The sequence below is a fragment of the Pangasianodon hypophthalmus genome, chromosome 26 (assembly GCF_027358585.1).
Source record: "Pangasianodon hypophthalmus isolate fPanHyp1 chromosome 26, fPanHyp1.pri, whole genome shotgun sequence".
Taxonomy (NCBI): domain Eukaryota; kingdom Metazoa; phylum Chordata; class Actinopteri; order Siluriformes; family Pangasiidae; genus Pangasianodon; species Pangasianodon hypophthalmus.
The window spans coordinates 11366158-11394152 of record NC_069735.1 but is presented as its reverse complement, the minus strand read 5'-3'; the positions used below and the strand labels follow the sequence as shown (position 1 = coordinate 11394152).

At 39.5% G+C, this 27995-nt stretch overlaps 3 protein-coding genes across 5 annotated transcripts; 1 reads left to right on the top strand and 2 right to left on the bottom strand.

The window, feature by feature from the left end:
* Window positions 1-2599: 2599 nt before the first annotated feature.
* On the bottom strand, window positions 2600-13050 carry LOC113537603 (uncharacterized). Its single transcript, XM_034299983.2, has 18 exons — window positions 12570-13050; window positions 12338-12484; window positions 12125-12243; window positions 11770-11938; window positions 11205-11311; window positions 9630-10908; window positions 7904-8028; window positions 6949-7387; window positions 6417-6559; window positions 6223-6313; window positions 5612-5734; window positions 5360-5532; window positions 5031-5128; window positions 4819-4946; window positions 3755-3935; window positions 3351-3528; window positions 2809-2878; window positions 2600-2718 (listed from the first exon to the last, which is right to left on the bottom strand). Exons 1-18 carry the CDS (start codon window positions 12940-12942, stop codon window positions 2690-2692), a joined length of 3972 nt encoding a protein of 1323 aa, XP_034155874.2. The 5' UTR covers window positions 12943-13050; the 3' UTR covers window positions 2600-2689.
* A 3410-nt stretch (window positions 13051-16460) lies between these two features.
* emp1 (epithelial membrane protein 1) lies at window positions 16461-22747 on the top strand. Of its 3 annotated transcripts, none has more exons than XM_026932104.3 (5): window positions 16461-17429; window positions 19282-19371; window positions 19931-20039; window positions 20202-20342; window positions 21411-22747. In XM_026932104.3, exons 2-5 carry the CDS (start codon window positions 19294-19296, stop codon window positions 21569-21571), a joined length of 489 nt encoding a protein of 162 aa, XP_026787905.1. In that variant the 5' UTR covers window positions 16461-17429; window positions 19282-19293; the 3' UTR covers window positions 21572-22747. The 3 variants fall into 3 exon arrangements, with proteins under 3 accessions (XP_026787905.1, XP_026787904.1, XP_026787906.1); XM_026932103.3 differs by lacking the exon at window positions 16461-17429 and adding an exon at window positions 17868-17990; XM_026932105.3 differs by lacking the exon at window positions 16461-17429 and adding an exon at window positions 18028-18379.
* An 89-nt stretch (window positions 22748-22836) lies between these two features.
* f8a (coagulation factor VIII associated) lies at window positions 22837-27888 on the bottom strand. Its single transcript, XM_026931712.3, has 12 exons — window positions 27767-27888; window positions 27292-27338; window positions 27108-27180; window positions 25736-25895; window positions 25519-25587; window positions 25309-25429; window positions 25041-25133; window positions 24407-24471; window positions 23993-24074; window positions 23819-23865; window positions 23296-23351; window positions 22837-23172 (listed from the first exon to the last, which is right to left on the bottom strand). Exons 1-12 carry the CDS (start codon window positions 27823-27825, stop codon window positions 23091-23093), a joined length of 954 nt encoding a protein of 317 aa, XP_026787513.1. The 5' UTR covers window positions 27826-27888; the 3' UTR covers window positions 22837-23090.
* Window positions 27889-27995: the final 107 nt, after the last annotated feature.

The window sequence follows — 27995 nt, the reverse complement described above, 5'->3', positions numbered from 1 at the left end:
CGCTGCTCAGCCCTCTTTATAGAGCTCAGCCTCTGTGACGTCACAGGCCGTCTGTGACGCCACAGCACAAGCATTCTGACGCGCCCGAACTCACGCGCTCCGTCTCCCACTGAAGCAAGACCAATAATAATAAGCTATTTAAAAAAAAAAAAAAAAAAAAAAAAAAAAAAGAATATGTGAAATTTATGTATCACTGCTTCTTGTCAGTTGTTAATTAACTTCCATCCATCCATCCATTTTCTGTGCCGCTTATCCTACACAGGGTCACGGGGGGCCTGGAGCCTGTCTCAGAGGAATTAGGGCACAAGGCAGGGGACACCATGGACAGGTGTCCCCATCTCAGGGCACAGTGGCGCACACACCCATTCACTCACTATGGACAATTTGGAAATGCCAATCAGCCTACAATGCATGTCTTTGGACTAGGGGAGGAAACCGGAGTACCCCGAGGAAACCCCCGAAGCACAGGGAGAACATGCAAACTCCACGCACACAGGGCAGAGACAGGTGCGAGGCAAACGTGCTAACTACTAAGCCACCATGCCCCCCTTGTTTACTTATTACTTATTTACTTATTAATTAATTCATTAACTTATTTTTTTAAGAGCATATTCACAGCACAGTCACATAAAATGCATTGTATATTTTATTCTATTGATTCGTGAACACTATACCTTTTTCCTGCATATTATATAAGAAAAATTATAATTAAGTCAAGAAAAATCAAGCTCAGTAGTGTCATGACACTGTTCGCTATCTATCTATCTATCTATCTATCTATCTATCTATCTTCCTTGTCTGGTACATTTGATGCATCATGTCTGTGTATATTAGTAATTTTTTTTTTTTATTATATTGTGTGCAATTGAGCACCACAGAGGACAAACAGGACCTGGGAAGTGAGTTAAAGTCCAGCAGTAAGGACACAGATTATTCAGCGATCGGCTCCTCTATGACACACTGTCAGTTTTATGGCAAGGTAAATGAGCCTGGACCCATTTCCACAGCGGTTTCACAAAATGAAAGAAATGGACAGACTATTTCACAAAATGTAACTAGAAGACTCATATTTTCCCCTGTGTTAATCCATATTAATACATCGATTTTGTCCCCTACTTGCTCTACAGTATCCATCTTTCCCATTTATCCCTCTTTCTCTCTCTTGCAGAACTTCTTTTCCTTTTCTGACTTGGAGGCCCATCATTACAAATGTCACGAAGGTCACAAGCCGCCCATAGTCTGCATTAACAGCAGTGAACCAGTGACACTGCACAGAACAAAGGTCATTATAGATTGCTGAAACCTTTGTCATTTTGCATTCTGAGAAGTCATTTCATCAGTCTTGTTGTCAAAACAGAAATTGCACAAAATCGCACCAAGAAATACAAATGACATACCATGGCGAAATCGGCTGCTTGTAGCCGACACATTAGTTCCATATCAACAGTAACAGATATTTCTACATTGTTACATGTGACATGTTTATTTAGATCCATATCGATACATGCACACACGGTCACTTTATTAGGAACACCTGTACACCTGCTTATTCATGTCATTTTATCCAATCAACCAATCATGCAGTGCAATGCATAAAGTCATGCAGATACAGGTAAAGATCTTTAGTTAATTTTCACATTAAACATCAGAATTATGAAGATACAGTGGCACAGGTGCACCAAAACTGGACATTTGAAGATTGGAAAAACATCTTCTGGTCTTTCCGATCTTCAGCTGTACCGTTTTGGTGAGATATGTGTCCACTATAGCCTTAGATTCCTGTTCTTGGATGATGTGTGGATCCTGATGTTGTCTTCTGCTGTTGTAGCCTATCTGCTTTTCTGCTCACCACAGTGGTAAAGAGTGGTTATTTGTGTTACTGTAGCCTACCTGTCAGCTTGAACCAGTCTAACCGTTCTCCTCTGAGCTCTCATCACAACATTTTGACGCACAAAACTGTCGCTTACTGGAGGGTTTTTGTTTTTCCACACCATTTGGTTGTGGAAGACTGCTGTGGCTGAAAATTCCAGATCGGCAGTTTCTGAAATATACAAACCAGCCCATCTTGCACCAATAACCATGCCACAGAGTCACAGAGCTCTTGATCTGTATTGGCGAAATTTTATGCATTGTGCTGCTGCAACATGATTGGCGGAATTGCATGAATGACTGGGGTACAGATGTTCCTAATAAAGTGGTCAGTGAGTTTACTGAGTTTAGAAAGTGTAAAATGCATTGTATTCAGTGCTTCAATTATGTATTACTCCACATTTTCTTTGTCCCCACCCCTTCTTTTAAAAAAAAAAAAAAAAAAAAAAAAAAAAAAAAAAAAAAAAAAAAAAAAAGGAGTGAAGTCCACACGTGTGCAGGGTGTGTGGGAAAGCTTTCATCCAGAGCTCTAATCTAATCACACACAGCAGAAAGCACTACAGACCCTTCAGTTGAGCACGCACGCACGCGCACACACACACTCTTCTCAATTTCTCCTTGTAAATATTTCCCACTTCATGACAATAAACCTTTAAACATTTATCAGCAGATAAAATGAATTAGTCACACAGATCACAGAAATAAAAAAGATTGGCCACACTAACTCTTTTTAACCTTTATTTTTTGTGACGCACAAAGCAGTTATTCTGAGCATAGTGAGTGATGTCGACTGTTTTATAGGACTTTGACACCTCCAAACTCAGGACTTCACTGCTGGGGAATCTACAGCTGATCAAAAAAAAAAAAGTGAATATTTTTGTATACAATATGATCAAAACAGGACAGGAGTGACCTAATGAGGAAATATCAGGTACTCACGATCAATACAGCCCTCTACACACGGACCTTCAGAGGGTAAACACACCTCAGTGGCACACATAAAATAGATCTGAGAAAGGACAAAAATATATGTACAAAATTATGTAGAGCAATAACTTATTTGTGTAGTTTCTTGAACTAAAACTATTACAATACTAGTTTTAATAATAATATCAACAAACTTTACTTACATGGCACCTTTCTTATATATATTAAAAATGCAGCTCATATCAGAGAGAGATGATGCCTGACTAATGGTTGTGCTCCAGATCTTTAAAACAAATGGATGCTTCACCACTCTTTTTAAGTTTCATACATGGAATATGGAGAATGTTAGCACTAGATAATCTTAAGGCATGATTTTGAACATAATGGTACAGCACCTGAGTGTCTGAAACTAACAGATTTAAAAAATAATAATAGAATTTTATTTATAAATAAGCCCTGTGAAGCAATACGATTTCTAATACATGCATCCGTCCCATCAGCTCTTCTCAAGACTGTTCAATTTACTTTTTTAGTTAAAGTGGACAGGTATTTACCTCTTCCTCCTCTCCCTCCTTCTCCACCACCTCCTCCTCACCAGGTGCTGTTTCCTTCCTACTGCTTTCCAGGAACTGGAAAGTACTGACAGTGAATCGCCTCACGTGATTGGCCAGTCCTTCTGGAGGAGTGGGAGGGGGTTCATGGGATGGGGTGACATCAAGGGGGTTTGGGCAACTATAGAGGAGGAGGTGCATATAGGATGTACAGATGAAGGTATAATTAGTGGCCACATGTACAGTTCTCAGTCTCTCCAGCGAATCCTTCAAAAAATAGCTATTTCTAAAACCCTATTTACTTGATAACTTGCTCTAAGGTTTCCAGAATAAGCAATGGGTTTAATAAGTCAAAGCAGAAACCAAGTCAGTGAGAATCTTATGTCTAATGTTTGTCTGGACCGTACCCATCATAGATGAGGACCCATGCTGAATGCGCAGAGCGAGGGTACGCCACACAGTAATGCACCAACAGCACTGCGCTGGGGTCTAAAGGGTTCAGCAGACGCACCTCCAGGTAAAGGGGTTTCCCCAGCAGCTTGCGCAGGGGCCGGTGGTATTGCGGGTAGTAGCTACTATACTGCTGGTCTAGGATGATCAAAAAATGTACATTAAGCTTTGTAAACAATGAACTCGGCAAAAGAGTTCTCACAGTACCCCTGAAGGTTTAGTGTTAAATACATAAGGTGGCAAACCAGCTAGTTAACTGCTAGCAAACCATCATGCATTTGTCACAGGTTGAAATGAGTAAGGTTTCAGTATTAGAGTTTCCCTTCATTGTTACATATTTTAAGTAAACATGGACTATGAGAGTTTGTTCATTAGCAAAGTTAGCTAACTGGATAGACTAGTGTACAGGTTCTGTTTTAAAGGTTTTTATTTAGCACATGATCCAGTAACAGGTTGGAGCCTTTGAACCTATTTTATGACATCACAAACTGAGCTCACAATATTATGCTAATCAGCTAATCATTAATGGAAGCACAGTCTGTTTCAAACGGAAAAAGAATTTAGCACAGTTCTTATCTAAAGAGCAATCAGTAATAATTCTACCTAAATATCAGTCTATATAAGTGCAATCAAGAGAAATGAACCATTTAAAATCAAGCTGAATTCCTGAATTCAAACCAGTTAATGTTTAAGAAATGTAGGCTATTGAGGTTTAAAAAAAGGTAGGCAATACAATCATTATTTAATCAACAAAAATAAACATTCCATTATGTTGGAGATATTTTTAATAAACTGAAATATACGCTAAGGTTTCTCTGAGGCAGGGTTCCCCAGTTGATCAGAAGGCCAGGGGCTTTTTTGTGAGTGTTTTGTGATTTCCCATTTCACTGACACCTGATTCGATTCACCAATTGCCAGCTTTAATAGGTGTAGGCTAGGAAATCCGCAATGTTTTTTTGACTCTGGCCCTCCAGGACTGGATTTTCAGGACTTCTGCTGTAAGTGTGTGTAAGACACTGACCTTTTGCGATCCTGAGCTGAACCCCAAACACTCCCTGCGCCTGAATGGATGGGCCGAGAGATGGGCTTTTAACCAGGTAACCCACACTCGCCACTGTGCCAGACAGGTACCGGCACTCAACCAACAGCCTGACAAATCAATCAAGAAATAATGTAAACCAAGTTGTATTTGAAATGGTAGATATTTAGATTGCTGAGTTGATAAATATGTACCTAAATGGTGAATCTCTGGTTATGGTTCCATAGTTGAGAGTGACAGAGTTCAAAGTGTTCAAGATCTCCAGCATATAGATCACAGTGTTACCCACTTCCTAAAAACAATTTTGCACCATAAGAAAGCTTTCATACATGCCTGTCAAGTAGAGCAAGTATGGCATACAACAATAGCATACAGCATACGAACAATAATGTGTGAAACACCCCAAAATAGGAAATGCTGAATGCGAGTTTTGTTTAAACATAGTGGATAGCATATTACACATTCATATGTATATATTCAATGAAGAATTCCATAACAGCAAGTGAAGAACAATTGCACACACATATTTGTGAGCACCACAGCCATCCAATGGGATCTTAAAGAGGGCCAAGTCTGCCACCACCCTCTGAGGAGTGCAGGAGCTGTTGCCGGCTGCAACCAAGAGGGCGGGTGAAAGGTGTGGTTCTGTGAGCGATGCAGGGATGGAGAAGACAAAATGCCGATCGGCTGTGCATTCTGCCAAGGGAGGAAAAAGAAAGATAAACAAGAGGTAATTAGAGCTGTATATCTGAATCTCATGTAGGGGAAAACTCACCATCCATAGGGTAGTAGCAGGTCTGAGTATCCGGGGAGTAACAGCAACCCAGCTCACGGCATTCGGCTTCTGAAACAGAGCTGGTTCCGCAGGCTAACCGCTGTTCAAATGGCAGACTGCATTCTATAGGACATTAGCAATGACTGTCATGCTTATGGCAGTGAATGTGAGAGCAATTCAAAACAAACTGTTATTTTCACTGGTGTAACACCCCAAAACCAGAGATTAAGAAAGACAATGCAATATAACCTGCCAAGCCAATTGAAGAGTAATTTGTTGACACCTTTTTTTTTTTTTTTAAACATGTGAGTGCCAGTGATAAAAATAAGCATGAATAAAAATATCAGTAGATTCATTTTACTGTAAACATCCATTAACTCTCCGTTTCTCAGACAGACACATGATGTTGCCAATCAACAACAGTCATGTGATGTTCAGTAAGGATCTACTCCTTTGCTGTCATGTTTTTTGGTGCCATTGCCCAGGTTAAAAACTGCTTTTGTAACAATGGCTTACATAATGTCCACAATGCTGAAACTGGGGTTTTAAAAAAAATAAATAAATAACTAAAAATAAAAAAGTGAAAAAAGTGACCACTTCAGATGTCATACCGTGGTTCATGGGAACTTGGCAGGACAGTAAGGCCTCAACTTTACGACCGTCCGCTGTCTGATACTTCAACACAATTCGGTACTGTCCATCCTTTGAAAAGTATAAAAAAATATAAATAAAGCCTATTCTTTACTTAGATAAGCAAATGTGTAATCACATTTATCTCAGTATGGATTTGTACCACTTCACAAACCTGATGAGCCATGTGACAGGATGCATAGGGCAGGAGAATGTTAATATCACCATTTTGGTTCTTCTTGATCAAGTATCCACAATGACTTGGGGCTTCATCTAACAGCACTGCCTTTACACTTCCCTTAAGGCCAACAGTGGGAGCTTAAGAAAGAGGAGGGGGAAAAAAATCATTAAAAACACAATCAACAATAGTTAAACAGTTCCACAGGCAACCGAGGGTTACCTCCAAGTTTATTAAAGGAATATGTAGAAACCTGCAATGGGTATCAGGTTATCAAAGTTTGTATAGTAAATACAGCAAATATCGTTGCATCCAACAACTAAAAATTCATCATAATAAAAAGCCAAACTAGAATGCTTCAGTACTGGTCTGATTAAAATTCAAGGATACAGATGTTCAATTCAACTTAACACAAAAAGTACAAATTTAACACAAATATACAAAAACTGACCTAAAATAAAATACTGACCTTGATGATGCTCAAAAATCAAACTACAATCCAACAGCTAAAGATTAATTAAAGACTCACTTTGAACCTTCAGGCCTGTGATTGGTCCAGGAGGTAGTGTGACGCTCATGTCTTTAGAGTGGCATAAGACTTGTGGTTGATGCATTTGAGGTGGCCAGGAAATTGGTTTTGTGTCTTTGGACTGCTGGAAGGATGGAGCTGTCGGTTTGGGGGGATACAAAGATGGGACAATGGGCTTTTGGAAGTGCATAGGTGAGTCTCTAGGCTTTGATGGTTTGGAATATGGACCCAAGGGTTTTTGAGGACGGGAAGGCCGGATCTCATGCCTGGCTGGTTGAGAACGTGTGAAAATAGGTTTTGGCATGAGGCTGGCTGTTGTTGCAGATGACTCTGTAATAGTAGGAGAGGGTGAAGTGTAGGGACACTGGAGTCGTACAGCATGGTGTCTCGGTATCACATGATCCCAGAACTTCAGAGAAAGAGAGAGTAGCGAGGGGGACTGCAGAAGGGAAGAAGATTATTTTAGATGCATTTAACAGAGACATTCAGTGCAATTGGAATATCTAAAGTTAGTTGGACAGTTGCTCAAAAACAGACAATTGCTATGATGACATAATGTACACATACACTCTTGGGGGGGGGGGGGGGGGGGGGGGGGGGGATTCATTACGGGGTTCTTTCAATACATAACGGATTTCTCCTTTATAGGGAAACCTCCTGTAGGGTTCTGCATAGAACTTTCAAGGCTTCCCAAAGAGGGACAACCTGAAGAACCATTTAGGATTCTAGATTTAACCTTTTTTGAGTGTAGAAATGCATGCCATTTTGTTTTTAGAGACCAAATAGGACATTGACCATTTTTACCAAACTGTCCCAACAAACTCGATCTCATGCATTTAACCACTAAAAGGTTGTAAGCCTGGAACCACAGAAGCAATAGTACAGACTAAGACATTTTCTGGGCCACTGAACATTTAAGATGTGTGGAATAATAGCTACCAAAGCATTTTCTTACTGCAGTATATGAGTGACAGGCAGGAAGAGGGGAGGAGAAAACCACACCCCTGCCTTTACGCTGCAGTAAGTACCCACAGTGTGCTGGAGCCGAAGACACAGGAACCCAAACCTTCCTCTTCACATCTATAACCACACAGATGGAAGAATAGAACTCAGGTCTGTGTTAAATATGTCCATGTGAGAATAGTGTTAAATTTGCAGTTTACAAATGATCTAAGGATCATAAAACAGATCTGGGATTAGCACTACTAATTGTATATCTTTACAGCTTTATTTTACACTTCTAAAATCTTCTCATGAGAGCTTGTTCAGAAATACAGAGTTATATTATCATAGATGTGTGATTTTGTATTTGTCAAAGGTATGAGTAGAGTGGCAAGATACAAGAAAAAAAAAAAAGGCCACTTACATCAAGCACATTACACTGCATAGCTTCAAGTGTTCCCTTACTGTCAACACACCTGATTCAGGTGTGACCTAATCATTAAGCCCTCCTTTTGGTTCAGGTGTATCAGGTGTGCAAAAGACAAAACAAAAATAAAACAATATGGTGCAGGGCTCTGGGACTGCAGTCGAAATCCCCCAATTTAGCATAAAAACCAATATGAACACATCCTAGCAAGTAATCCTATTTTTGTCATTTTCTGACCCCCAATAGAACTGTCATGTGTGATTCCTGAAAGGAGATATCTGATGGAAATTTTTTGATCCACCACTCATCTCCTCATGTACTGGAACAGTATTTAATATGATGAATATTTCTTCATAAAAAAGCACTTTAATATAGATAGAAGAGGCTTTACACAATGCTCAGTAAATATAGTGGCTTGCAAAAGTATTTAACCTCCCTGGTATTTCAGATTTGTCTGAACAACAAATGATAAATACACATCATATTGTCTTAACAAGGACACAATTAACTTATAATTGGCATTCAACTGTGAAATATTAAAACAGCTCCCATTTTCTGGACAAAAACCACCTCAGTTGAACGGTCATTGAAGAGACAGAGTGGAGTGAAGGTGCACAAGACAACCATTTTAAGAGCTCTGCATAACTGACGACTGTATGGGAAAGAAGCACAAGAGTGGTTAAAAACAAAAAGGTGAATGTACTACAGTGGCAAAGTCAAAATCCCATTGAGAATCTGTAGCACTTTTTGGAAACTGCAGTCAACAAACATCATCCAACCAACCTGAAGAACCTGGAGCTAATCTGCTCTACACTCCCAAACAGTGCAAAGCTGGTAGGAACTTACCCCAACAGAAAAAGCTGTTACTGCAGGAAAAGGTGGTCCTACCAAGTACTAGCCTGAAGGGGTTGAACACTTTGACTTTGAAAATTTACTTTAAGTGCATATTGGTTTGCAATAAAAATACTGTGAGAAAGTGTCATTTGTAATCCAGATGAATCTGATGACTTAACGGGGCAGAATACTTTTGCAATGCACTGTATATCAATAGAAAATTCTATATGCAGAGTATTATATAGAAGAAATAGGAATCAAGTTGCAATACACAACCTATAATTGAGTAAAATTTGGTTGAGTCATAGAGGAACTTGACAGCTGAATTAGCTACCTAAGAGCACCTGCATTGTCACTAATTCTTTGGTCTTAAAAATGACATGTATTTTTTTTTTGCAACTGCACTTCTTGTTTTATAAGGAGGAGTATGACTCCCTCAGTTCCATGATAGCTTACACTAAAAAAACTAAGCTTTTACCTTTGACTTTAATGGAATTTATTTTTGCAGAGGGCAGAGATGCTCTCAAACGATCCCCTTTGCAGGTGAGCACTGGAGACGACTGGGAGGAATCATTTGCCAGCACTGGAAATCTATGATGAGGCTTCTGGGGTACCTGAGGAAGCTGAGGCACCTGAGGCTTCTGGTGAGGAAGGGGAGGAAGCTGAGGCAATTGAGGCTTCTGTGGAGGAAGGGGAGGAAGCTGAGGCAATTGAGGCTTCTGTGGAGGAAGGGGAGGAAGCTGAGGCAATTGAGGCTTCTGTGGAGGAAGGGGAGGAACCTGGGGCACCTGAGGAAGCTGGGGAACCTGGGGCACCTGAGGAAGCTGGGGAACCTGGGGCACCTGAGGAAGCTGGGGAACCTGGGGCAGCTGGGGAACCTGGGGCACCTGAGGAAGCTGGGGAACCTGGGGCACCTGGGGAAGCTGGGGAACCTGAGGCACCTGGGGAAGCTGGGGAACCTGAGGCACCTGGGGAAGCTGGGGAACCTGAGAAAGCTGAGGAAGCTGAGGCACCTGGGGCACCTGGGCAGGTTGAGGCACCTGGGGCACCTGGGGAAGTTGGTGCATCTGCGGCAGCTGAGGAAGTTGGTGCATCTGCGGCAGCTGAGGAAGTTGGTGCATCTGCGGCAGCTGAGAAGGTTCAGGCATCTGAGGGTACAGTCCCATCTGAGGTTCTTGAACTGTCTGAGGCTTTGGAGTTTGTTTGAGTGCTGATTTATATTCAGTTATATGCGAATCTGGTGGCATAGGTTTCTGATGATGATAAATATGGTAGTAAGGGTATACGTGATGAGGAAAATATTGATAAGGGGGGTACTCCATAGGCATACTCAGCTGCAAATGCCCAAATGGAGGCTGAAAAGGAGGGACAGTTATTTCTGTACTTGTTGTTGTGGGAATATCAGAAGAATGTAGAACAGGCACCTGTGCCATGTCATATAATGGTAAAGATGGGTGCTGAGGATGCTGTACGGTTACTCCTGTGCCACCTACTGGGGTTGTTTGCTCAGAAGGGAGCAATATGTGGTGTTGGGGTTGTTCCATCGTGGTCATTTCAGGCACCAAGTGCGGTTTAGATATCTCTGGTTTAGTGAGAGTAGGGTCAAGTGGGATAATCTGAGTGTGCAGTGGATGGAGTGGTTGAGAAAATGTTGCAGAGGGATTATACTGATGGTGATAGGGAAGATAGTGATGAGGCTGACAAGTAAGAGTATACATTTTCCCATCCAAGAGGACATCAAGAGTGCTGCCTCCATCCTGACAAAAGACAAAATTAAGAACAAGAAAAAAATTTGCCAGTTTTGAATTATGGTCATATCAAATGCAATTACAAACATGGATAAAGGAGGACTAATCCTAACAGTAACTAAAGTTAATCTTGTGTTTAGTTCCGAATACTACATTAAATAAAAGCCTTTCAAAAATGAAGCATTTTAGGATGACAGCTATTCTATTGCATTTGTATTTAAGAGACAATAATCCATCAGAGTTACTGTATAAGCTGTAAAATGCACCGGATGCCTTTCATCTGTTAAGACGTCTGAAGAGCCTACCTTAGCGCACTTCACTGTGAAAGGAATGAAGAGGATCAGGTCTTCAGGTGCTGAGTCCATACGATATGCACATGTGCTGGATACAAGTGGCACCCACTCCTCATTTACTATGAAGCAAATGAGGAAACCATATGAATGGTGTATGTAATAATACATAAGCCTAGTTTTAAACAAACTACCCAAACAGGTATGTAGCTTAATAGTCAGCTGAAGCCCATAGTAAATTTTCAATCACAAATTTGCTTAAATCTGTTGGAATTTGGATTTTTTTGACTTGGTTAAATGCTGACACTTTAGCTTGGTTAGCCCGGTCACAAGAAACTGGACAAGGTTGTAAAAATCAAATCTACACAACCCTTTGTTATTACTTTTTTAGTGCTATCAGCCACTTAAATCACTAAACCTTAACATACTTCAGTGTGACAGTACATCCTGTCACCCATTCATTGCAGAAGCCAAATAATAGTAGTTATTTATGCATGAATAATAATGTGGCCACACTAAGTCTAGACAGATACACAAGATGCATCTAAAAACTGACAGATATTAATACACAGTCTCTCACCTTTGATGCGATACTTTCCTGTACCTCTCTGAGACCCCTCTATCTTTAAGATTATTCCCAGGTACGAGCAGAAGCCAGATGGAGTGGCAGGAGCAGAAACAGGAGTCATGGGACAGGAAATACTCACAGGCATTCCCCACCACAGCAGTGGTAAAACATAACTTCCATTCTGAAGGATCAGAGAAAACCATTGTACAAACAGTAGAATTTCAACCTGCTGGGATATCTTAAAGCTAACAGGGGCTCTGTGACTTGAGGATAATTCTGCATATGAGAGACCATCAAAGCATCAACCATATAAAATGTCCAAAAATTCAGTGTCAAGACATAAGTAGGAAATTAACTACAACTGTACCTGCTGTAAGACATAGCACCCATCGTAAGGCGCTATCAGAACTAGGTTTCTCCATGTCGCCTTTACATTGTACCCACAGTATGAGGGCAGGTGAAGTATTGACACAGGGGAAGCATCCACTAAAGAGTGAGATACAGGTTTTAATTCAGAGTAAAGACTACACAATCCAAAAATAATTGCCTTATTCATTGTGATTTGGCATGACAGTCCAACCTCGGTCCACAAGAAGGTGTACGTAGTTCCATCCTTTAGCTGTTAGGATTATAGCAGCTGGGGAACATCGCACCAGTGGTCTCATTTGTAACCATTCCTCAGTAATATGGCTGGATGAAAGATTTACTTTTCCTTGGACATCAAATCCTACACAAAAATAACATTCAGTGTTACACAACTTGTTTAGTGTGCATTACCTAAACATGGGGTGTTTATGTTGTTCTAACAGGACCTGGAGAGTCGGATTGAAGCAGCTCTTTTGCATCAGTACCACCCTGTCTTGGAGTTAACATGGAGGGGTTGTTGGACTGGTGGAAAGCTGATGAAGACTTGTAGAGCTTTGAGTTGTTTGTTTCATTGAGGATTGAGTGTCTAGCTGGAGAAGACCAACGTCTCTGAGTTTCTGTAGAAGCTGTGTTTGATAAGTGCTGCTCAGTTCTCTCCTTCTGAAGTTCTCCTTTGGGTTTGCTTCCTTTCTGTAAACTTCCTCCTACCTGAACTCTGTGGGTTTGGTCCAAACCCGAGCCATGGGTTGTTAAACAGAGAGGTAGTGTTGTTGTTAAAAGGAGAATAGCTGTAATTCTTGACTGTAGTCGACAAGACATCGCCGGTGTTTTCACTCACGTGTATGCTAGAGCACAGCCAGCCGTTTGCCTAGTCAAATAATCTAAAAGAGCAAGCTCAGTTACACCTGCATCTGTTACAAACAATCAGCCAGGCCAATTAGAGCGCCATCAGGCTGGAGACCAAGAGGTAGTTATGCGCCTTCACCACTAGGTGTCGCTCCACAGAGTAGTTCAGAAAGCAGAGTTTCAAGTTTTAAGTTTATTGTCATGTGCTTCAAAAAGAGTGCTTGAGCATCTATATACTATGAAATTCTTGTGCTACAGTTGCACACTCCTACCCAGACACAATGCAAAAATGATAAATGAACTCTTATATCTTATAACTCTTAAATAAGTAGATACATTGTTTTATTTACAAGAAACATGAACATTATACACCTTCGTTCACTTGCAAATATTAAACATTATTCAGTTAAATATGTATATATCATTTATAAAACAGTAAAGAAAAAAGAAATAAAGTAAACAAAAGATGCCAGGAAGCAGGTAGATAACATGAGCCCAGAAGAATAAGAGGTAAACAAATCTTCACTTCCTGCCTAAGTTATCAAATTCACTAGTAAATCTTGCTTTCTGAAAATGCCAGAATAGTACAAATCAGTATATGATCAATGAATAAGAGTAGTACTCATCAGTTTGGACATACTGACATGTTCAGACCTTTGTTCTGTACATAATATTCAGTACTTTGCAGATTACATACACCATTCAGTTGTATATCCTGTAAATACTGGCAACAATGAGTCAAGAACCAGGACACTAGTGCTGATCTTCAGATGCTGATGTTTACTGCGCGCTTGAAGAATCTTCAGATCAGCTTTTTACAAATAGGAGCATCAGAAACATTTCACCAGCTCACTCTCAAGATGGAGAGGGCAGTATGTCATCCTTAAACTTGGTGTGTTGAGATTATACATTGTTCTGAGACCACACTGAGACACAAGGAATGAGAAATATGACTTATTCAGCAGGTCTGAGATGAGTGTAAAACTTTACTGAATGATCATAGAGTCAGAGGCAAATCAATTTCCCATCTGATACTCCTTAAGGAAGTATTACACAGCAAGCTTAGTCAACCTAAACAAAATTCATGTAGGGTGATAGGCAGTCACTAATACCCTTCTACAAAAAGCTATCTAGACAAAATTCGAGCTTGTCAAACCTTGATTCAGTGTGCCATACATAGACATTTTTGCTGAGTGTCTGAGTTGGTGAATACGTATGGCATCAGCAGGTAAGAGTTGGTCATTATTTATACAGCTCATAGAGATGTGATGATTAGCTTCAACGTAGTGGTGATGAGTGTCTTCATGTGGCTTGTGATTGCAGTCCCATGAAGTGACATAGTTCAGTGCAGCCAGTATTCACATGGCACAGGTCCAGAAGGTTAGCATGATCCTTCCCATCCTCAGCATTTAACAGAATTTAACTGTCCTTGGCTTTATGTCCTTCCTGGACATAAAGTCATATTGTCTGTCTGACAGATATTGCCTATCTGACAGGCAATATCAGATTGTCTGGTTTTTATGCTCCTGAAAAGACAAGAATGAAAAGAGACAGATGCACAGTGAGCAGTTCATTACTGTTATCCTGTTGTGTTTGTTATTTTTTTCCAAGTGTTATCATTGTTCACCTGGTTTTCCATGCATTTATCCACCATCTGTACCTCTTTCACTGATAGTAAAGACAAAACTTCATATATATAAAGACAGAACTTATCATATATATCATCTTATCCTGTGGTATCCTATTTCCTCAACATGATCCACTGACCTTGTTACCTAAACTTACGGATCTCACCTAAGTGTGAAATCTGATTTGATCCACTCCTATGTCACTTAGAAAGTGAATTGGAGTGGCCAGGTCTGGAAGTAATGATTCGGGTGTTACTAATTTTCCCCCTTTGGCGCAGACACCATCTGCATTATCTTTTGCACCATGTCCAAATTTCCCAGCATGGGAAACTGGACTGCACCTTATGAATAGAAGAAATGTCTGTTTTGTTGTGCTCTTGTTAATAAGAGATGCAATTTGAGGAGAACATAATTGCTCAAGGAACAAAAAGAATGTACACTTTTTTGCTGCTGAATCTGCAAGCCTGTTGCCTTGTGTCTCATCTGAATCACTGCTAGGGTGTGCTTTGACTTTCTTAATAACCAGCTCACATTTGCATGCTACAGTTAGAGCCACACATTCAGCTTTTTGGGCACCACAGGCTAGTGTCAGTCAGCCAGATCATTACTGTCTATCAACATAAAAAAAAATAAAATAAAAAGAATCAAATCAGCATTGTCCAGGAGAGTGTCATGAAAAGCAGGCTGGAGCGTAGATAATTCAACACAGTCATGATCATCCATCTCTTCTGAAGTATCAGCCAGTGCAGGAATCATAAATCACAAATCATCTTTATTTATTTTCGCTTAACTCCTGCATCTGTCCGCAAATGCCAAGTCAGATTTATTGTATATGAAATCTTACTTGGCCAATAAAATTCTTTCTAATAGTGATTCTAGTTAATGTGTGTACTCTGAGCAAATGAAGGTTAAAACACTGCTTTGTCCCTGTGAGGGGAACCCATAAAGGTTCACTGTAGAACCCTGTATAGAACAGAGTGTTTCACTATCACAGTCCCCTTTATGAACCCTGTAATATCTAAAGTATCTTTGAAAGTCTATCAAAGACTATACAACACATCTGCAAATGTTACTCTCTACTTATTAATAACTGAATATGCTTCATTTTGCTTAGAATAGTGAAAGACTGATGAATTACAAGATAGTTTTGTTTCATCTCCTCAAAGTATAAGCACACTCATATTTGTGTAGCAGCTATGGTCATACAGAATTCATTTTTTTTTTTTTTTTTTTACAAAGACATGTTTTAACAAACTCGAGCATAACTAATCAATCTGTGACACTAACCATGGACCATGAGCACGTTCATGTGGACGGGACACATACTGACCCCTAGACTGCATATTATATGCAAAACTCACTTTACTAACTCGATTCTTGGAGTTTTGATTCGTTTGATTCACGACATCAAGGAAACATTGTGTAGGCTGTGATTTCAGGACTGACACTGATGGTTTTATAGTCACACTCGTCTATAGATTTAGAAAAAATCCATTTGCACAAATTGCACAGTTCAGAGTGTTGATTATTCAGCTGGCTTTGGCTGTGCACGACAGCACTGTTCAAAACTTTCGTGCTCGCGAATCGATTAATCGATTCGACTGATCGATTCATTTAAAAGAGTCGTTTAAAAAAGAGCAGAATCGTCTGCTTCTGCAGCAGTGTGTGTGTGTGTGTGTGTGTGAATGAGTGTGTGTGTACGTGCATGTATTCTGTGTGTGAAAAGCGTAGTCAGAGGTTTTCCTTGCGTGACTGGAGTGGACCACAATTTTATGTCTCATTTCTTTTCTCTTACTTTGACTCATTGAACTTTGCATGAGAGAATGATACAGGTAGGGAGCCAAAAAAAAATAAAAAATCTCAGATATGACGTCATGGAATTCCCAAGTACAGCTCAGGCAATCTGCGAGTGGGGGCGGAGCAGTGGTAAACCAATGAAAAAACTCCGTGTGATTACAATCGGTGAAGACTCCGCCCCTCACTTCCGCACAGAGCTTTCAGTGAAAACCACAAAGCAAAAGTCAGTGCACTACCCGCACGAAACAGGCCACCGAGATTTACCTGCAGAGTAGAGCTACAGCATGAAACTCAACCAGGAACAAAACACACACTCTTTTTCTAAAATGAATCAGTCTCAGTAAGCAATAATTATAATTAGTATTACACTTAATAAACTATAATAACCATACAAGCTTTTAGCTTGTGAACAGCTTGGAGTTTTGATTCGTTTGATTCACGACATCAAGGAAACATTGTGTAGGCTGTGATTTCAGGACTGACACTGATGGTTTTATAGTCACACTCGTCTATAGATTTAGAAAAAATCCATTTGCACAAATTGCACAGTTCAGAGTGTTGATTATTCAGCTGGCTTTGGCTGTGTACGACAGCACTGTTCAAGACTTTCGTGCTCGCGAATCGATGAATCGATTCAACTGATCGATTCATTTGAAAGAGTCGTTTAAAAAAGAGCAGAATCGTCTGCTTCTGCAGCAGTGTGTGTGTGTGTGTGTGCGCGTTATTTGTGTGTGTGTGTGTGTGTGAGTGTGTGTGTGTGAGTGAAGCTGCTGGTTTGTTATAAACACGCTGAAACAAGCAGGCTACCTCTCAGTACTCAGTCTATGATTAAAGCATCAGTGTGGAGTTTTTGCTGCTGGGGCCAAATTCCTAAACATTCCTAAACGCCAGCATGGATGGATGGATGGATGGATAAAAAGACTGGAAGTTAAAGCAGCTAGAGATGAGACTGCGTTTTGGATCCTATAGGGGGTAATAAGGGCATTTTTTCTGCCCCGGAAAATAAAATCCAGGGGTCTTTTCAGATGCAATAAGGTAAGTAGGCACAGAAATTTGTGTGCAGAGTTTTTAATTTTCTACAACTTTTAGAAGTATAAGAGATTTACTTAAGAAAAAAAAAAGACCTCAGTGCAACTCAGGTGGGACATGACGTGACTCCTGAGAATGCGTACTTCCGTACTAAGTAGTATGTACTAAATGCACCTCGCTGCTCACCCTATGGTAGCATCAGCCTACTATTTTTGTCGGATAGTATGCTGTTCCACACACCTCCTCACTCTTATCCGTTCAGACTGTGCACTTTTCACATTTAAGCTCGTGCAGTAAATGAGACGTGGACAGTTATCTGTCTGTCAGCACCTGCAGGGAGGAAGTTAGTGCATACTGTTTAGTAGGGAAGTATGCGGTTTGGGACAGAATGGGTGGGGTTTACACTGCAGTAAACGGGACGGGAGGGAGGGAGGGAGGGATGGAGGGATGGATAGAGGGAGGAAGGGAGGAAGGACAGAGCGACCGATGTGCAGAGACTCTGTCTGAGATGTTGGATCACCAACAAATTAAAACAAGAAATACATTCAGTGCGTAAATCTGACGCAGGTAACCTTTTGCTAACGTTTACATGAATGTGTCACGAAGCCACTGTGGCATGGTGTGCTAGCGGTGTAGGCTTTAAGGTGGTGTGACTGGGATTTCAGAGCCGTGCAAACTCAGAATAACCGAGATGACCGAGCAGAAATGTTGCCTAGGATGATGTAATGACTTTCTCACTAATCCGTGTGGTAAAATCTGCATGCACGAGGCTGTCAAATCCCGTGACGCTGCACTATATGATGTGTGTTTAATGCCTTGGGCTGGACACGTTATTAGCGCTTATAACGTGCTTCTGATGCTTCTGGTGTGCTTTTCTAATTAAACACACATCTCCTGATGTGTCATTGTTTTGGACAGAGCATCCACTGGGAACAGCTGGAACAGCTGGCATATAGGTAAAATGTTTTAGCATAGCCTAACTGATGTTATTAAAAAAAAAAAAAGAAAGATTATGATCATGGATATGTCTCTATCCGTGGAGAAAAACAATGACCTGTCAGGTGTGAAGAAGACTCAGCTTTAATGATTATTGTGTGTGTGTGTGTGTGTGTGTGTGTGGTTATATGTTGGTGGGGTCCAAAACAAATGTCCCCACAAGAAAGAATATAAATAGACTATCATTTTAGTTACTGTTAGTTATAGATTATGGATTAATAACTTTGGATTAATATGGATTAATCCAAAATTTTGTCAATGGACAGTCCTCACAAGGATAGTAAAGACAAATGTGTGTGTGTGTGTGTGTGTGTGTGTGTGGTTACATTTTGGTAGGGTCCAAAACAAATGTCCTCACAAGAAAGAATATAAATAGACTATCATTTTAGTTACTGTTAGTTATAGATTATGGATTAATAATTTTGGATTAATATGGATTATAATTAATAATTTTGTCAGTGGACAGTCCTCACAACGATAGTAAAGACAAATGTGTGTGTGTGTGTGTGTTTGTGGTTATATGTTAGTGGGGTCCAAAACAAATGTCCCCACAAGACTATAAATAGATTATCAGTTTAGTTACTGTTAGTTATAGATTATGTAGTTATAGAATATGGATAAGGTTAGATTTAGGTGTAGCAATAATTAGCTGCATTAATAATTATCTCAATGGACTGTCCTCACAAGGATAGTAAAGACAAACGTGTATGTGTATGTGTGTGTGTGTGGTGTGTGTGTGTGTGGTTTCTAAATTTGTAATGCCTTATTCCTGAAGTCGTCATCACCAACTGTGAATGATTTTAGCATCATAAGTATATTCATATTATACAATATAATTGACATGTTGTTTTAAATATTGCAGGTTAAAACGAGTATGTTGAAAGCTTTGATTGGAATTTGCACCCTTCATCTCACAACTATCTTTTTACTTTTTTGGGCCACTATTGATGATGTAAGTGTTTTTTTTTTTTAATATATGTGCATTTATAGTTTTATGATATACTTTACCTATCATTGTTTCTGTAGAAAGTTTAGTTCTCCAAATACAACTTAAAGAAGCTGTTTGTAATTTTTACAACTTGGGAGGCAAAACAATGATAAGCGTTTCCTTTCCTTCTGTTAAAACCATATACACTATGAGTTGCCTTTTAATCAAAAGGGCATGGCTGAGCAGCTCTAATTTCTGGGCCTGAAAAAAAAAAAACTGGGATTAATAAATCCAGCTCCATTGCTTAGCAATAGTATATTTCTATTGTATATTTGCAATTATAGAATTATTACATGTCTACTCTCAGGGACATGTCTACATTTCTAATAGGGAAACCCTCTGTTGTAGGGTCCCACATAGAAACTTCACATAAAGAAGAGTTCAATCAGATGGATAAACCAAAACATTTTAGGGTTCTTTATTAGACAAAAAAAAAACATTTTTGAAAATTGCCAACTGCATCTTTAAGCCTAGAGAATTATCAGTAGTTAATGTGAGATCTTGTCTTTTTCTCTGTTTCCAGGCTTGGTGGTTTACAAGGACCATGTACACAGACCTGTGGGGGAGATGGGTGATGGAGAAAAATGATGATGTCTGGATATACATGGACATACCAACATCTTACAGAAAAGGTGAGCCTAGCAAGAAGCTATTTTAAACAGGGAACTTACAAAATTATAACATTTATATTTTACCCAAGGACCAAAACCAAGGACCTCTTACAGAAGCTCATAACTAAGCAATTATAGGCTGAAGAAGGCGCCGTAATGGAGTTTTTATATTGCTTTTTCTAGATTACTTGCAGGCAGTGCAGGCCTTTGCAGTGTTGGCCTGCTTCTTTGCAGTCATCTCCCTGTGTGTCTTCCTATTTCAACTCCTTACACTGGGGAAAGGAAAGAGGTTCACAATCTCTGGCGTTCTGCAGCTTATGTCATGTGAGTCTATTTGTTCGTATGTCTATATAAATTGAAAGTATTCAAACTTTCTTTAACACATTTAAAAATTTTTAAATGTTTTATTTTTTTCAAGTTCTATAAATTTATTGAAAATAAACACATTTACTCAAATAAATGGAAGAATTTATGTACTATAGAGACACTTCCTAAACTCTTCCTCAGCCAAACTGAGCAAACAGGAGAAAGAGCTCCTACTCATCAGTAAAATATACATGACCGTTCACTTGGAATTTCTCAAAATGCACCTTGAGGACTTTCAAACCAAGAGAAATAAGATGCTCTGGTCTGATAAAACCAAGAGCTTACATCTGGAGTAATCTGGAAGCTGTTAGTCACGGGGCCAAGTTCATCACTATGGTGAAGCATGGTGGTGGTTGCATCATGCTGTGGAGATGTTTTTCAGCAGCAGGCACTGGCAGGCTGTCAGGGTCAAGGAAAAGATAACTGATCAAGAGTGCTTAGGACCTCAGATTAGTCTGAAGGTTTACCTTCTAGCATGATAGTGACCCCAAAAACACAGATGGAGTGGTTTCAGGACAAGTCTGTGCATGTCCTTTAGTTGCCAAGCCCAGATTTAAGCCCAACTGAATATCTGCCCAGTGATGCTCCCTATCCACCCTGATGGATTTTGAGAAGTTCTGAATAAAGAAATAAGCGAAAATCCCCTAAACCAGGCGTGCCAAGCTTGTAGCATCCAAGCTTCACTTAGCACCAAAGACGATTTAGGCTGTAATTACTTCCAAGGGTGCTTTCTGAATACTTGTGTAAAACTGATATTACCTTTTTTATTCTGCAAATTTTTAGTTATTGCAAGTTCCAATCCAGTAGATAGTTCTTATTTATTAAATGACAACTGTCATTTCGGCTGAAGGCCCAAACATACCTGCTGACAACTGCACAGTTTCAGTTCATATGGTCCTATTTTAGTTAGCCACCTAACTATCTCGCATGGACATACCTAAATAGGTAGCTCTATTAATCAGTTTGCCTTCAGTTGTCTTGTCTATTTTTTAAAAAAAAGATTAAGAACTGTTCTTTCTTATCCAGGCTTCTGTATTATGGTGGCCCTATCTGTCTACACGGATCACTTCCACAGAGGAGAGAAGGATGGCTGGTATGGCTGGTCGTATATCATGGCTTGGTTCGGCTGGCTGCTCGCGCTAATCAACGGCGCCATCTATGTAATCCTGCGCAAGAGGGTGGATTAAATCAGGAAACTATATAAAATATAACAATGAAAGCTAGTAAGGGCTAGTTAGCAAGAGTGATCATGCTGATAGATTCTTGTGATTTTCAACTGCTGTTAGTCTAATTATCCTTTTGGAATAAGAATTCCTTTTGGTGTAGTTCCAGACCAAAAAGATTTTTTAACAGAGAATTTGAATTGCCAGAAAAGATAAAGACCAGTTTGAAAAAAATACTTCAAGCCATGATGTGCTTGAGATCTTCAGATCATCAAATTGTCCAAAGATTATATTATATACTGTATAAATTATGCGTCACTGTACCCAAAACCCCATGCCCATGTGCTATACTGGATAAACTGAGGTTCTTTAGATTGGGAGAGTGATTGAGATGCAGGAATTTAATAAGAAGTTTATGAAAGAAAAGGTGTGAAAAAAAAAAAAAAAAATATATATATATATATATATATATATATATATATATATAGTCACAGGTGTGTAAATATATAATATAAAGTCAAAGTATATAGACACTGTAAAAATATAGTTTTGAAAGAATACTGATAAAAAAACAATTCAAAGAACATCTGTTCAGATCCACTGATTATTTATATCATTTTTGATTATTTTGTCTTGGCATTTTACTTTTCTCATTTTTAATGTACTATGGTTTCCTTTAATTGCCAACATATCACTGCACAAGTCTGGGATCACGACCAGTAGAATTATAAGATTCGTCTATATCCATTTATAGTCTGGTGCTGTAACATTTTGTATCTTAACTAGAAAATGCAGTAAAGTATCTGCATTCATTAAACCATACAGAAGGAAACATGTCATCTCAGATGATAAAGGACTGGTGTGTCTTTTACTGGTGTGGCTCTAAAGTCACTGTACATGTTTTTAAGAGAACTGATGTTATGTTATTAGACAGTAAATCCTGGCTATTGGAAGGAAGTAGCATTCAGTTTAAGTGGGAAATGATTAGTGGGGAATGGGAGAATTACATTAATGCTTACTGATACTCCAGTAAAGGAATATACGAGGAATATAATTTACTACAGGAGGTGATTAGACGAGTCATGGATGAATGTGTCTGGGATCAGTGTACATTGTGGTTTATGACATGTCATGTAGAAAAAGTTTGATGATGTAGAAAATGTAAATAAAGACATTTCAGTAATCACACAAACTTCAAAACATGATTCATTCTTGAATTTATTTACATAAATGAACAATAGATTTCATGTAACTTTAAATACTAAAAATGTAAAATTATTAAAGTGCAATGATTCAAAATGAAACTTAATGGAGGACAAAATATAGATTCATGTCCTGTGGTGGACGTGTTCGGTGTGTACATCACATTTGTCAACGTTAAGAAATAAAGTATTCTTTAACAAGTCATCAAGATGTAATACAAATATTCAGTTATAACTGTACCATAGCTTCAGTACTGTCATTCTGTAAGACTCCCTACGTGATGCACCAGGCAGTGGAAGTGGACACGGAGTGATTTCACATGGCTGTATGTAGGTCTGAACTAAACCCCCTGACCAGAGGGGCTGATTCTTTCCTGCACGACGAGATGTAGGAGGTGATTCTGTTCAGCAGAGAGGTGAGGCCTGCAGAGAGAGAGAGAGAGAGAGAGAGAAACAAAAAGAAACAAAACATATATACCATGCTTCCACTTTTTTTTTTTTTTACAGTAGGAAAGAAAACTGAAGAATAATCTTCACCCAACTCACCACAGTTCTGTCTGGAGAGATTTGAGAGATTCAATGTCTTTTTCCTGACATGCCATCTACAAAACAAGCATAATGTTAAAGATGGGCAGTCACAAATCTGAGGAATATGAAGAATGCTCTATGCATGGCTAGCCACTATAATAATATCACACAAGGAAGTGCAAATGCAAAGTTTGCGTGTTGGGATTCTTTTAAAAGGAAAACTTCATGATTACATTATTGGTGGTAGTTACTAACAATGACCACTAGGTGGCAGCTGGATAAAACAGCTGCACTTGGTTGTTTTTTCTATTATGTTTAAACCAAATATACTAATAATTCAGCAGAAAAAGGGCTGAAGCAAGCAAGCAACTATAAACAAATAAGTCCACATATCCACATATTGCATACACTGAATTTTGCACGAATGCAAATTTCTCAGTCTATTTGTTAGGACCCGGCATAGGACATGCAAGTAAAATTATGACCCTTGGTCTTTTATATTTTAAAACCCTAGCTGAGATGACACGTGAAAATAACTTACCACCACAGACTGCAGCAGGAGGAAGACATCTTCTGCAAGGAAGTTAACTAAAGAGGCAAAAACAAGGCTCATGTTCAGCCACTGAAAACCTCAGTAAAATCAAAAAGATCTACCAAACTGTAAGATTTACAATAAATCACCCAAATGTGATTAAAAGCTGAACCTCAGTCTTACCTTGACTGTGTGAGTCGAAAGATTCCCAGGCATACCTCTCTAGTGTCTGTGCGTGCTCAGGCAGTAGCTTCTGTGGAGGAGGCTGAAATACATACATACATATATATATATATACAGACAAATGAACACGAGCAGTTACTCTGTTCATAATTTAGGTCTTTAGGGTGACAAATACCATCACAGAATTAATATGATTAAATGCACAATACTTATTTACTTCCGAACCAGATAAACTGCAGAGCAGTGAAAGGGTTATATGATAAATAGCTAGAGGGATATCAAGATATGAATCAAGAACTCATAATGGCTAAACTGACCATGGCTAATAATCTGACTAATAATTTAGTGGAATATTATGTTGATTACTCTCCCTCTTTAAGTGACTTCATCTAAGAATTAAGAGTTTGGGCCTACCTCAAGCAACATGAGCAGAAGTACTCTGGAGATTTCACACTTTGCTACTATATCCATAAAAGCACCTGAGGAAGTAAATAACAGTAGTCATTTTTGCAAAGCACCATGGTACATAGGTTACACCCAACCATCTCCGTATGTCCCAAAACCTATCCCATCCCTGCATGCTTCAACATTGTCCTCGTCCTCACATGTTTATCCAGAGATATTTCAGTCACAATTTTTTAGACAAGAACCCATGCAGCTGCACCACAACTAAAGGCTGAAATATAGCCAAGTACTGTTTTGATTCTGAGCACATACTGCATGATTTAGCATACATTCTGCAAATTGTAGTGTTTCTAGTTAGAAATCATGCGTATAATGACGTGAGTATAACATGACTGCAACATTTCACTACAATTTTCTAACATTCTGTTCCCAATCCAGAGGATATTTGTGGTATTACCCCTATCCCCATTCCTGTTCTGCTATATCGTAGTGCGAACAGCTCCCCCATTACAGAAAGCCTTCATCATGCCTAATTGTATGCCTACAGTGTGACCTATAAATGAGATAAAAAGCTGGTGAAATAATATCCATCTAACATGACTGAAGATCCCAGTTATGTTGAAAGAGTTCTCTGTGAGCTTACCGACAGGGGTGTTTGTGCCAGGAAGCTGCAGCCCTCTCTCCTGACACATGGCCTGCATTTCTGAAAGGACAGCCAGCGCACCGTCATAATCACCTGTCAATCAAACATCACATGACTTTATTTGGCAGCTTTATAAAATTTAGAAAAAGGGCAAAATGAAAAAATAAAGTTGACAGTGCTAGCTTTCTATATTTCAAGGACTTCATGGCAAGAGTTCTATGTTAATAGTGTTATGTCTCAGGTTTTGCTGAGGTCTCACGGTACTCACGGCTCAGTATTTTGCAGGAAGCCATCTCTCCAAAAGACAACAAAGCCTCGATAGGCATCTGTGACTGAAGCTCTGCAGCTCTCTGAAAGTGGACGATAGCCTCTCCTGGCTTATTCATCTCCTGTACACACATCACACACAAATGATGGACCTGCACATATCCTCTAGAGACAAACAGTCTTACACAGATGTCCAGCGAATGATTCTTGCCTTGAGCGCTTTTCCAAGTTCAAGGGAGAGACTGGCAGCCATGACCGGCTGATTCATCTCAATATAAACCTGTAAAACATTACAGAATTGCCTTATAAGGAGACAGAAACCCCTTCTTTCCACCCCTGGAGTAGAAACTCAGAAACTCCAGCATATCTGTTTAAGGCTCTGTTTGTAACTTCAACAAGAGAACAGAAACAGAGAACATGCAGGTTACCTTTATGGCAAAGCTGTAGCAGTTGAGTGCAGCTTGCAGATGCTCATCAAAGCCCGGGGCTTGCAGAGCTCGAGTCTCCTGCTCAGAGGCTAGAAAGAGTCGGGCGGCATCAGTCAGAGCCAGAGCCTCCCCTGGGGCATTGAAGAGAGTCTGCTCACACCTGGGGGAAGATAATGAGGTTAATTTTAATATAGCATGCACAGAGTAACAGGTACATAAGCAATCAGAATAAATAAGCATGCTACTAAATGAGATGTGATTTAAATGTTTAGTGCATAGTTTTTCCCTAGATTTAGGGACAGGACATAACACAAGTTACAGGTATCAGTATTGATTGAGGCTGCATGATGATAGTTATTATGATGATTATGATAATCAACACACATTAACACACACACTTTAAAGAAGCACCAATCTCTTTCTACACTAAAATGCCATGAAACTTAAAGTACAACTAATTAAGACTGCTCTTTAATCATATTAATTGTGCAGATATTTAAAATTGCTAAATATAAACTTTAAATTACAAATTTAATTTAAACATGTGTTTCAATAAGCTGAATGATTTTAATAGAAAATAGGACACTTACCCCAACTCAATGAGTCAAAAATATTACTGTCTTGCTATGCTGATATTCGTTTATAAAACTTTTAGTAAAGTTGTGTGTAAATATTTGTGCAAGCCAAACTACACTAAAAATTTCTGCCTGATTTCCAAAAGTTTTGGAAACGCTGATTCTCTGGTGATTGTGGACACCAAACAAATCACACCAAGAAACTGCTTACTATGAAATGACTGGGTTTCACAAAATATTGAATCATGAATATCAAATTTCTTGTGTAAATGCTCATACTGTCCACCTGTGCGTCTCGTGTCAGTCTGTCTGTGTCTCGTGTCAGTCTGTCTGCCTGTGCGTCTCGTGTCAGTCCGTCTGTGTCTCATGTCAGTCTGTCCGTCTCGTGTCAGTCTGTGCATCTGTGCGTCTCGTGTCAGTCTGTCTGTGTCTCGTGTCAGTCCGTCTGTGTCTCGTGTCAGTCTGTCTGTGCGTCTCGTGTCAGTCTGTCTGTGTCTCGTGTCAGTCCGTCTGTGTCTCGTGTCAGTCCGTCTGTGTCTCGTGTCAGTCTGTGTGTCTCGTGTCAGTCTGTCTGTGTCTCGTGTCAGTCCATCTGTGTCTCGTGTCAGTCTGTGCGTCTCGTGTCAGTCTGTCTGTGTCTCGTGTCAGTCCATCTGTGTCTCGTGTCAGTCTGTGCGTCTCGTGTCAGTCTGTCTGTGTCTCGTGTCAGTCCATCTGTGTCTCGTGTCAGTCTGTCTGTGTCTCGTGTCAGTCTGTGCGTCTCGTGTCAGTCTGTCCGCCTGTGTATGAATACTCACCGAGCCATGGCCAAATTACAGAAGGCTGCATACTGAAGGCAGTCCTGTTGTTTCAGCTCTTTAGCTAACTGACCTGGATACAGAAACATTATTTCTTTATTAAATTAGATACTGTTTTAAAGTAAGTAGCATATCTTTGAAATTTTAAATGAATGGACTTAGCTGGTTAGCTAATGTAACTCACCAAACTGCTCACTTGCTTCTGCGACGTTAGGCTTCCTAAGAAAACGTCTTTGAGAAGAAAAAAAAAACAAACACATAAATATAACGTTAAGGACGATACAACTTTAATTTAGCTAATTAGATAGCGGAATTCAAGTACTACACCGTTCATGCAGGCTAAAAACAAACAGCGAGCTATCCTCAAACTAGCTAAGACTCACAAAAGTAAGGGAATTAATGAAAATGTAATATTAATGACAAGTATATATAGGGATTTGACTACTGTAAAAAAAAAAAAAAAAAAAAACAGCACCAAGAGACTATTATTATAAGCTGGAAAGTGGACATATCTAGCAAAACAGCTAGCTAGTTTAGCTTTGGTAGCTAAGCAACTGCCGGTAACTTATTACTGGTTTTACTGAACATTGGTGGTTATGTGATATTAGTTACAAGTCAAACTATTATGCAGCGCCTGTGGTGCAAACACAGAGCCTTACTTCTTCAGCTTGTTTGATACTGCTCGATAACGCGTAAGAAAATCTCCCTCTGCCGCCATTGTTGCTACAAGTTAACGATTCCTAAATCCTGTGTTCCTATTGGCTACCGAGTCACGCTGGTGCATTCTGATTGGTTAGAATTCCTTTTACCTCAGTGAAAAGCATAGGAAGTGTAAATTAGCCGCTGTTGCTAACTATTGTCTTACGTCGACGCCACCGCCATATTGGC